This window comes from Crassostrea angulata, chromosome 2 (genome assembly GCF_025612915.1).
Source record: "Crassostrea angulata isolate pt1a10 chromosome 2, ASM2561291v2, whole genome shotgun sequence".
NCBI classification, from domain to species: domain Eukaryota; kingdom Metazoa; phylum Mollusca; class Bivalvia; order Ostreida; family Ostreidae; genus Magallana; species Magallana angulata.
The window spans coordinates 51563127-51575891 of NC_069112.1; the positions used below are offsets into that span (position 1 = coordinate 51563127).

General features: G+C 34.0%; 1 protein-coding gene across 1 annotated transcript in view; it reads right to left on the reverse strand.

Annotated features, from left to right (window-relative positions):
• Positions 1 to 6295: 6295 nt before the first annotated feature.
• LOC128174459 (uncharacterized) overlaps positions 6296 to 12765 on the reverse strand; it is a 51136-nt gene continuing 44666 nt past the window's right edge. The window contains exon 9 of the mRNA XM_052840013.1: positions 6296 to 12005. Within this exon, the coding sequence (XP_052695973.1) occupies positions 6814 to 12005 (5192 nt within the window). The 3' untranslated portion in view covers positions 6296 to 6813. The remainder of the gene's footprint in view (positions 12006 to 12765) is intronic.

Genomic DNA, 12765 nt, shown 5'->3' on the forward strand with positions numbered 1-12765 from the left:
GAGAGTTATACTTTATGCATATAAACGAATTCTTAGTTGTATTTATGTGTTTTACATTTCTATCATACAATTCTAGACTTGCTGACTATGAAATACGGTATGACCAAACGTTACTGAACAGCAAAACAAGGACAAATACAAAGAAATTATAAATATGTTTCTCTTCCTTCCCACTTGTCATGTATATCAACGATATTCGTAATTCTCAGCTGAGTTGAAAGCTTTCATTTGATTTGTCCGTCAGGCGTTTATGGTATGATCCTCTTCTTAGCCGCCGCACGTCTATGAAGGATGTGCAATTTAAAGAAGATGGGTGGATAAGGCGTGTAAAATGCCCATACGCGGTCGGACAGTCTACTAAAAAATTAAAGTATCAACAAATCTGATGGGTTTTTTTAAAATCATTTAAAACAATATATATTTAACGAATCATTGATTTTTAACCTATAGGTATGTTCAATATTTGGAATATGTTGACTCAAACAGGCGTATACCTATCAAAACCTGCAAATACTGTCATTTTTTAGAACTTCAAGGCATTTTCTTTTATAGAGTGGGTCTGTGCTCCATATTTTTCTCATAGTCTAATTAAGGTCTATTGGAAAACAAACCGATTTTAATCAACAAAAACGTGGAGAGATGACCCACTATACATTAAAAATATCATTTTGTATCCCAACAATTGAACGTTTTGAAAAAATAATACAAGTCCGGTGGTTCGTGGCCTTAGTGACACATAATATTTAAAAGGCCCACTTTGTTGTGTCTGAAATGGCTCAGTGGTTAGAGTACCTGGCACATGCTAACCTTATATATCAAGGGTTTTTATGTTACGGGTTCGATACCACCAAAATTTCCGACAATACTTTTTTTTCTTATTTTTTGTTAAATATATTAAAAACTGACTAAAGTTAGAAATTTTGCTTTTGCAAAGTTGTATTATAATATATTTGAATAGATTTAATTGGGGAAAAATAAATTCAAAAATGTATTTCACTACTATATCGAATGGGCATTTGCGCCATCTTATTCCCCCATCTTCTTTTAAGTTTATCAGTTGAAACAAACAGGGAGAATTTGATTCGAGTGAAATTTTTAAATGTTTAATATTGTTGAATGAATTTGCTGAAGTCGAAGGATATATCCATGCTCGTATCTAGAGGGGAGGGGTTCTCAGTAAATTCAATTGTTTAAACTGACATAGTACTTAACTGAAAATAGGTATTAGACCCTTCTCCCTCCCGAGGCAAACAAAATTATCCCTAGGAGACAGATACGTACCCAAGACTGGAAATTTTTTAAAGATCCGCGTCTGTTCTCTATAATGGTGAAAATGTTTTATCCAAATATTATAGCACACGAAAAGATAGGGAATCAAAAGTAAAACAGGTCAGACAGGAATACTCACTTAATGAACAAATCTTTATTGTTATTATTACAAAATCAAATGAAATCATTTCTAACTCAACTCTCATACATCAATATAACGATAGACAAGAAGTATCCATCAACAGACGTCTATATACATGTAGATAAACTTTGATGCTGAAACTAGTACACCTCTTCAACAGTCTTGAGTTCTGGGAAGAAATCTAGAATTTCTTTTTCCTCCGTCTTTTGCTGCGAGTACTTAGTCCCTCATTGCTCATAGACCTTCATGGCACATAAGCCTTTTGATTACACGGTTATTTATTTAAACAAAACAAACAATTAAACATGGCAGTCCAATGCTAGGCGTAAACTACCGAGTGTTTTAGATGTTACATGTATATATCGAACTGACGATAAAACCCATACATACGCGAATCTTACTTAACAGCCCAGTATACAGTGTTTGTTTACAGAATAAGTTCCCTGGTGACGTATGCAGATTCACGAAAGATTCACAAATAATGTTATATAGTAATCAATCTGGTTATTGTGATGTCACGTTGAAGTTGGAAATCAGTTGTATATACTTCATTGGTGATTTATGAATTCAAAATTATTTTATATTAAATGCAAATTGATGACTTCCTTCCTAAAATTAATTATATATAATTATACCATCCCTGACATTAACACTTTTAATTATTTTGTAGATAAAATTACGAGATTCTCGGTTACAAAAGTAGTTTGTAGTTCAACCCACATGTTATTGTACGTGACCTTGCTTTTGACCTTGTTATTGACCTTGCTATTTTGCCATTCTTATTCCCTTTAAAGATAATCATTTCTCCTCTAGTATATCTGTATTTAATTGTTTGTTCTATTTCTCCATATCGTGATTTTCCCTGATTCATAATATATAATATATAAGCATAATGTAAAGTTGTTCCTCTTTTTTCCATAGAATGCTATCATCGATATTATGAAAGTAGTAAAGATCATAAGCGTTGATTCTTAGATTTTTATGAAAAATTTGGACAACTTTGGTTTCAAATACACAAATAAATTAAATAAATAAAGTGAGCTAATTATTTTCTTCAATGAGCGATTTTAGTTTTGATTGAAAGAACTTTTTCAGAAAGAACACTGGTTAACGTTGACTGTTATGGCAAAAAAGCGTAGGAAAAGTTCATTACAAGTTGCTGTCCTTTAAAAAAGGACTACAATACGTGGACCATTTGCATGTGTTTCCAACGAAAACATGAAAGCCTTAAGATTATCAGAGATTCCACCGACTCTAGCCCTCTGCTTTTAACCACTAAATTTGTACGTTGTATTACGTATACATGTATGTATAGCCCTGACTTTTTATCTCAGAATTTAAAGGGTTCATACTTCTCAAATAATTATGATCTATCTATGAATGAAATTTGCATGTATAGTATCAGGCATTCGGTGAATTCTACTATTTGAGCACACAATACGATGCGCACTACTTTGTTAACTATGCAGTGACAGCTTTGTGTAAATTAAAAATTTCATATATTGATGCATTTTTCTTGAGATTTAAACTTTTAAACAGTGACATAATTATTCAATCATACTTAAATGCTTAAAAAAATTTAATCGGGAAGTTCTCTAGCCTCGCCAACTATATAAAAGTAAAGTTAAGTTACATGTGTATTCGGAAAACAACAAAACATTGCAAATGCTATATGATGCATATTGTAGTTTCGGCATAACATTAACTTATTTCATGATACTGATAGTTCATATCACATGCCAATCATTTTTTTAAAAGGAATACTTTACTGTACTGTTTACTGACAACTTTACAATTACAGCACCTTTGAACTTATGTGTGCATATGGTACGGAATCCCGATCCCGATTCAGATAAACGTGTGCTTACCTGGTTCCCTGAGCTACTCATTACGCACAGGAACCAGGCTAGCTCATGCGCAGGCTGAATTTTCCCCATAGCATCCGGTTTAACCTCGCTTATATATTTTCTGCGTGGACCTCAGGGTCCACGCAATGAGTCGGGCAGATGGCTTGGATTTAAAAACTTTGCTTTAAATATACAAAAATATAAATGCACCCGCATTTATTTATTACATACATTTTAAGATCACTGACAGATTAGTATTAAACTTTGAATGTGTTATCACTACGTTTATACATGTAGGAATAAATGAAGTACGCGTAAAACAGGAACGTTGCTTCAGGTTGACCCCCCCCCCTTTTTTTTTAATAGGCTATTAGGAATTCTAATTTGGGACAGTGTTAAAAATTATAGTGAAAGTTGATCTGAAGAACAAAAATTTGGAAAATAGATACGACACACTATAGACCCCTTCCACGTTTTGAAATAAAAATCCTAATACATGTATATGCGACAAATTGTTGAGAATAGATATTGTAAAGTATGAAATTATTTCCAGATGCAAGAAGAAACTGCAAAAGTCATATAGAGCCCGAAAAGTTGGTAAATTACCAGTCAGCTGACAGTGCGCCCCCCCCCCCCTTTGGAAAATTCACATTTATAAATTCTTACAGTAAATTTACTTAAAATATGCATCCCCCCGGAAATATTTTTGGACTGCAAAGAAAAAAAATAGGTCATATGCATGTATAATCAATTTCAGTTTAGACGTTTTACATCCCTGTCTGCTTCTATCCAGCCAGTTGGTTTTTTTTTAATTTTAAATTTATAAAATAGGTTAAGATAATGCAATAAAAAAAATACCTCGGACTCAGTATATACAAAAAACATCTGGTTTAAATTAAAAAAAAATAAACAGCAATTTGAAAAGTTCTTCGGGATATGAAGTAAGTTGGTTTGTCACGTGATCAAATCCTTTGAAGCCCGAAGGGCTTCTCGGTAGATTTGATCACGTACCAACCAACTTCATATCCCGGTGAACATTTTAACATTGCTGTTTATTATTACTTACATGTGTTATTTCCAGCGCTTGCACGGAATATTATATAGTGACGACTACTGTTTACATGTATAATAAAAAATATGATTCAGCAAAAGTTAAGTACTTTAAGAATAATTACCCTGGTATGTGTAATGCAGTGCAATAGCATTATTCCCAGTATTTCAAGATTTTTGAAATGTGTGTCATTGAAGAGAAATGTTGTGACAAGTAGATGTTGTCCCTCTCTACTTTTTATTTGTATTTTGTTGAATGAAAATGTACAAAAGTAGTTTATAATTTTGTTAAACAAAAGCAATATACATGTAGTTCGCACTTTTATTTACAAATGGAATTATTATGTTTGTTTAAAAATTCTTTGATTGGAGTTATCATTTTAAATGTATATACATTGTCTATAAAGGCCACACGGCCCATAATGACCGTTACAGACGTTGAGTTTTAACGAAGTTCTAAGTAAAGGATATAAGCGGAAAACTGTCCATTCTGTGAGAGAATAAAGTGATCGAGGCCCGTTGTACAGTAGTACAGAATAGACAGTTTGAGGCTAATATACAACTTAAAACATTACCATCTATTACTGGTGTAAACCATCCATGTACAGATTAATACAGTTCCTAAGTGTTAACAATATTAAAGAATTGTGTAATTTAGGAAAATTCATTTACAAAGCCCTCACACTCAGAATGGTTTGACTATATCAAGTGTCATTTGCTGATTTCAATTGTTATTACTATCAATATATATATATATATATATAATATATGTGTTATTTCATTCTCCAAATACAAATTATTCTATAGATTTTTAAGGACTGACCGTCCACTATTATTATTTCCTATATTTATTCATGTATTGTTCACCTTTATAAGTGCTATTAGACGTATGTCTTTTGCAATAAAGAAATTGAAAATTGAAATTGAAAATTAAGAATGGACGGTATCAGTAATTTTATCTTTGAACAATAAAGCCAGTCTTGGATAGAACTTTCTGTTGTTCACTGAATAGATAGTTTCAGGTATGTGAAAACGGTTTATCAAGCTGTGCAGTGCAAATTTCATATTTGTTCACTCTTCTACAAAGCAACACCGTTTCATTCTCTACTGGAGAGAGAATTTTAATTTAAGAGTATTTAAGGATGTAAAAGAGATACTACATATGTTGTTCTACGTGATATTCTTGATATGGAGGGTGGGAATGCTGTGCCAAATTTTGATTTGACTAACAAAATGATTTGATAAAATGGTTAACAATTGCATCATTCTAGAATGCTCAGATGCAGAATTTTTTCCAGGGGTGTGGAGGAGGTTAGCGGTCAAGGTGTAGTTTTATGAACTTTTTCCAGGGAAAATGTAGCCCGAATGATCAAGAATCAACTTTAAGATATGGGAAGAATATGATTATCTTAAAGTGCAGTGAAATTTGTCTCAGTCTACGTTCTGATCATATCTGATCATGATGTGGTTTGTGGTTACAAGTAATTAATATGAAAAAGTGGATAAATTTGGATTCGTGATTCTGAAAATGGAGTTGATATGTCATACTGGATAATAATCACTAGTCTTTAGTGTTTCTTCGTTGTATCGCTAGTACCTGTCTCATTCTCAAGGTGTTAAACACTAATTCAGTATCTTTATTTGCAAATGTGATGTCTTTATTCTTGTTTCCAACTGACCTGTTTGCCGTCAAGTAAGTTAACAGTTTTACCTGTCTCTGTCCATTATTTTTAAGAAGGGAGATTTCTATCCATCATTTTTAAGAATGGACACCTACAGGTAGCTTATTGGATTGTTTTTTAATTTAGAAGTATTTTATTTGGTAAAAAGCCATAAAAAACAAAGGATTACGTAACATATACATATTCATTTCAAAGAACTCAACCACATATTAGATGTTTGGAGGACTTTTACATTGAGCCGTGCTCTGCGTTATTTCCGCAACCCTTTAATACAGTGAAAATTAGATTAAATCTTATGAGAAAAATTCAAAATTAATACAGTTTGATTCAGAAGTTTATGACAAGCATTTAGGTATGAAATATGTAAATATATGAACCCATTTAAATTGAAACAAAAAACTGCTATTGTCCAGGATCTTTTTAGACAACCATCGTATATAGTATTAAACACCCCACCAAAATTAACCTTTCTATATGAATACTTTTTTGTCACGTGGTATAGATCCCTGCCAATTATAAATCTGCATTTATGAACATAAAAAAGTATTCTTATCAGGATAAGCATCATATTTCATTTGTAAAAAAAATCTTAATACCGGTGTTGTACATGGACGCTGCTTCAAGTAAAAAAATAATTTCCCATTCTTCACATTTTGAAGAAGAAAGCAATGCTTAACAGATTTCATTTGATTTTTTTCCACTGTTTGAAAAAAACTTTTTCGTGAACGTATATCCAATCAAACATATGTTTGAAGTTATAAATGTTTTCATCGATATTAACATACTCTGGGATTGAAATGGTCTCCGTTTTCTTTGCAATAAATTATTTTTTTTGCAATGTTGTTCTTTTTAACACTTGAACAATGATTTCATGTCCGTATTGAAGTGCAACATCTTCAGCAGTTCCTTTAATTGTACGTATATTGATACTGGCTCCGTTTTCGAGCAAAGTTCGTACAGTTTCCTCATGTCCGTACTCACAAGCTAAAGCAAGAGGACTAAAACCCTCTAATGTACATAAATTGATATTTGCGCCGTTGGTCAGTAGAAGCTGTACAATTTCATTATATCCTTTCTGGCAAGCTATGAAAAGAGGACTGGTTCCACCTTCGTCACAGTTATTAATGTCTGCTCCGTTATCAAGATAAAGTTGGCATGCTATAAAGAGTGGACCGGTTTTGTCTTTTCTACCTAAATTCACATCTGCTTCATTACTCAGCAAAAGTTTAACCGTGCTTATATGGTCATTTTCGCAAGCTACGTAGAGAGGACTAGCGCCATTAAATATGCACTTGTTAACGACTGCTCCTTTGTCTATTAAAAGTTGTACAGAACTGTTATATCCTTTTTGACATGCAATAAATAGAGGACTGGCTCCAGAACTGGTACATAAATTAACCTCAGCACCGTGTTTTAGCAAAGTTCGTACAGTTTCCTCATGTCCGTTCTGACAAGCTACAACGAGAGGACTAAAACCCAATGTACATGAATATATATTTGCGCCTTTGGTCAGTAGAAGCTGTACAATTTTATTATATCCTTTCTGGCAAGCTATTAAAAGAGGACTGGCTCCATCTTCGTCACAAATATTACTGTCTGCTCCGTTATCAAGTAAAAGTTGTACCAAGTTTTCGTTTCCATTTTGGCATGATATAAAGAGAGGACTGGTTTTGTCTTTTCTACATAAATTGACATTTGCTTCATTATTCAGTAAAAGTTTAACCGTGCTAATATGGTCATTTTCGTAAGTTATGTAGAGAGGACTAGCGCCATTTTTCTTGCATCTGTTAACGGCTGCTCCTTTGTCTAATAAAAGTTGTACAGAACTATTAAATCCTTTTAGAGATGCTATAAATAGAGGACTTGCTCCAGAACTGGTACATAAATTAAGGTCAGCACCGTGTTTTAGCAAAGTTCGTACAGTTTCCTTATGTCTGTTCTCCCAAGCTATAACGAGAGGACTAAATCCCTCTAATGTACATAAATTGATATTTGCGCCGTTGGTCAGTAGAAGCTGTAAAACTTTATTATATCCTTTCTGGCAAGCTATTAAAAGAGGACTGAATCCATCTTCGTCACAGATATTAATGTCTGCTCCGTTATCAAGTAAAAGTTGTACCACATTTTCGTTTCCATTTTGGCATGCTATAAATAGAGGACTGGCTCCAGAACTGGTACATAAATTAACCTCAGCACCGTGTTTTAGCAAAGTTCGTACAGTTTCCTCATGTCCGTTCTGACAAGCTACAACGAGAGGACTAAAACCCAATGTACATGAATATATATTTGCGTCTTTGGTCAGTAGAAGCTGTACAATTTTATTATATCCTTTCTGGTAAGCTATTAAAAGAGGACTGGCTCCATCTTCGTCACAAATATTACTGTCTGCTCCGTTATCAAGTAAAAGTTGTACCAAGTTTTCGTTTCCATTTTGGCATGATATACAGAGAGGACTGGTTTTGTCTTTTCTACATAAATTGACATTTGCTTCATTATTCAGTAAAAGTTTAACCGTGCTAATATGGTCATTTTCGCAAGCTATGTAGAGGGGACTAGCGCCATTTTTCTTGCATATGTTAACGGCTGCTCCTTTGTCTAATAAAAGTTGTACAGAACTATTAAATCCTTTTAGAGATGCTATAAATAGAGGACTTGCTCCAGAACTGGTACATAAATTAAGGTCAGCACCGTGTTTTAGCAAAGTTCGTACAGTTTCCTCATGTCTGTTCTCACAAGCTATAACGAGAGGACTAAATCCCTCTAATGTACAAAAATTGATATTTGCGCCGTTGGTCAGTAGAAGCTGTAAAACTTTATTATATCCTTTCTGGCAAGCTATTAAAAGAGGACTGAATCCATCTTCGTCACAGATATTAATGTCTGCTCCGTTATCAAGTAAAAGTTGTACCACATTTTCGTTTCCATTTTGGCATGCTATAAATAGAGGACTGGCTCCAGAACTGGTACATAAATTAACCTCAGCACCGTGTTTTAGCAAAGTTCGTACAGTTTCCTCATGTCCGTTCTGACAAGCTACAACGAGAGGACTAAAACCCTCTAATGTACATGAATATATATTTGCACCGGTGGTCAGTAGAAGCTGTACAATTTTATTATATCCTTTCTGGCAAGCTATTAAAAGAGGACTGGCTCCATCTTCGTCACAAATATTACTGTCTGCTCCGTTATCAAGTAAAAGTTGTACCACGTTTTCGTTTCCATTTTGGCATGATATAAAGAGAGGACTGGTTTTGTCTTTTCTACATAAATTGACATTAGCTTCATTATTCAGTAAAAGTTTAACCGTGCTAATATGGTCATTTTTGCAAGCTATGTAGAGGGGACTAGCGCCATTTTTCTTGCATATGTTAACGGCTGCTCCTTTGTCTAATAAAAGTTGTACAGAACTATTAAATCCTTTTAGAGATGCTATAAATAGAGGACTTGCTCCAGAACTGGTACATAAATTAAGGTCAGCACCGTGTTTTAGCAAAGTTCGTACAGTTTCCTCATGTCTGTTCTCACAAGCTATAACGAGAGGACTAAATCCCTCTAATGTACATAAATTGATATTTGCGCCGTTGGTCAGTAGAAGCTGTACAACTTTATTATATCCTTTCTGGCAAGCTATTAAAAGAGGACTGAATCCATCTTTGTCACAGATATTAATGTCTGCTCCGTTATCAAGTAAAAGTTGTACCAAGTTTTCGTTTCCATTTTGGCATGCTATAACGAGAGGACTAGTTTTGTCTTCTTTACATAAATTGACATCTGCTCTATTATTCAGTAAAAGTTTAACCGTGCTAATATGACCATTTTGGCAAGCTAGGCAGAGGGGACTAGCGCCATTATACTTGCACATGTTAACGACTGCACCTTTGCCTATCAAAATTTGAACAGCATTGTTATATCCTTTTTGACATGCTATGGATAATGGGCTAGCTCTAGAACTGGTACATAAATTAAGGTCAGCACCGTGGTCAAGTAAAGTTTGTACAGTGCTGTCATGTCCGTTTTGGCAAGCAATGTAAAGAGGACTAACTTTGTAATCGGCGGTCCTTGAATTAACGTCAGCTCCCTTTTCCAGTAAAATTTGTACAATGTCGTTGTGTCTTTCTTGACATGCTTTATAAAGGGGACTTTCCCCATCCTGTGTACATTGGTTTATGCATGCTCCATTGTTGAGTAAAATTTCCACCATACTGGTATGGCCGTTTTGACAAGCTAAAAAGAGAGAACTAACACCGTCTTCCGCACATAAGTTAACTTTTGCTTTGTAATTTATCAACATTTGAACAGTTTGTTTTCGTCGTATTATATTTGAAGTTCCCATGTTATAAACATCGTCTTTAGGCTTGGTATCGTCTCGACTTGCAGCAATCATTAAAGGTGTCCACTTTTTTTCATTTTTTGTTATCATGTTCACATCAGCACCTAAATGAATCAGCTCATGCAGAATTTCAAAATTATAAAACAAGGCTGTAATGTGAATGGGAAATAGGCCTCCAAACGCTTTTGTCAACGAATCTTTGATGTATTTATCCGAAAACATTTTTAAGAAATCTTTTGAGCCATTACAACATACTGCAGATATCAAATATTTTCCGATCAAATCAGTGTTTGATTGGTATAGAGTTTTAAAACAATAGACTGACAATTCAGAATGACAAAATGCCACCAGTGCACAGAAAGGCGAAAATTCATTTTCCAAAGCCAAGAAGGCAAGTTTCGACACCGTGTCATCTGTATTCGGCCAATACTGTTTATGATCGTCATACATACTCTTTTTGGTTTGAAGTAACTCTTGTAGCTTCTTTGGGTGTCTTTCGAATTTTTCTAGTAGTACTTTTATTAATCTTTTATCCCTTAAAGCAGGATGAAGTATAACTTCTATATAACATTCTTCGAAAAAGGCCTTAAAAAATCTCTCTCCAAGTACGTCTATATTCCTATCACTTAAATATATGGTAAACGCCCGATTCTGTTCACTGCCATTGTATAAGGTTACTCGTCTAAGAAGGAACCTAATATCGGCATATTGTGTTAATTCTGCTGGATAATCCTTTCCAAGAATAAAACTTGTCACCTCCATAACGAAATCGTGATAAAACTCATAAGCATCGCCAATTTTTTTGACAAAAAATCCCTTTAGAAGGTCAAGATTGTCACTAATATCATAAAGTGGGGTATCCTGCGGCAATCCACACATGGTCAATGCACGTTTAAATTTGTAACTTAAGAGCTCATTCCTCACTGCATCATCACAGCGGAAGTTATTATTAAAAAGAACAAGAAGAACAAGGGCGCAGTACTTCCCTCTGTCCTCCTTTCTAAAACATCTTATTTGCTCTTCAACGACCTTTACGGGCTCTTTAAAAAATCTATATCTGTCACTTTGATATTTTATGTCAGAAGAAAAAAGTTTACACAATAACGGAAAATACGCTTCAGTATTTAGAATTTCAGCAAAATCCTCCTCAGATATTTTGTCATTTGACATGTATTTGTTCCAAATGCTTCGTTTTTCTTCATTAGTTAATTTATACTGGACATCTTCGATGTTTACGATATTTGTTATTTCCTGTAAAACTCCTTTCACTTTATCATCAAAAAGAATATAATTTCTACAAGAAATAAGAAGTTTTCCCTTTTTTAAAAAGGTAAATATTGCTAGTTCAGATTCTTTCCAAGAAAGATATGATGCTTTATCGAATGAATCTTTTCCGATAGGATCGTTAAGTACTAATATTGTAGAGTTCAAATTACATTCTTGTTCTAAGATGTATTTTATCATTTCCATCACACCTTTCAATGGTTTCACAATCCAGCCCTGATCCTTGTACTTGAGTGCAATATGTTGAACAATAGCAGATTTTCCGGATCCGGAGTGTCCTGTCACAATCACCAGGTTTTGTTTTTTTATTTTGCTCTCGACTTCTTTACATGCTCTGGTTGAAAAGAAGAAGGTGTCGTCCTCTCTCCATTGATCAAGAACTGCATTTTCAAAGCGTAATACTGAAAAAAAAATAACATGTGCTGCTATAATAACGCCTGTTCAATGAATATCTATACTACTATATTAAAATAATAGACTCGAATTTTTGGTCTTTAATACCGAGAAATCGGAAGAATACTGTCCTTTGTTTTATATGTTTTAAACATCATTGGTACTTGAAGATTACCATTTTGTTTTTATTTTTTCTCAGTTAAGCTTCGCTAATTAATAATCAACAAAATTCCTCAAAAAATCCCGGAAATCACCTAGATGTTTTGGATTTTACAATCTTGCGCTTGCGCAATACATTCACGCTAACGGGATCTTTAGTTTATGTTTCCACAATATCACATTTGCATGAATAAACTCAGAAATGATAATACAAATACGGATAAATTTTCAGTGGACTTTTGCTATATATATCACTGGATGAAATATCTGGTTTCAGTGCTGCGGAAACCCTTTGGAAACTCTGCGGAAACTTAAGGTTACTTTAAGTTTCCGACAGGTTTCAGCACGGAAACTTCAAGTTTCATTAAGTTTCCGCAGTGCTGAAACTTAGGCTGTCCATGAATCCAAATGGTTTCCGCAACGGAAACTTACTGAAACTTGAAGTTTCTGCATAGTTTCAATCTCCATATACGTTTGGGATACATATTGTTTACAAATGGTTTCCGCGACGGAAACTTACTCAAACTAGAAGTTTCTGTATTGTTTCAACCTCCATATACTATTGGGAAACATATTGTTTACAAAGGGTTTCCGCAACTGAAACTTACT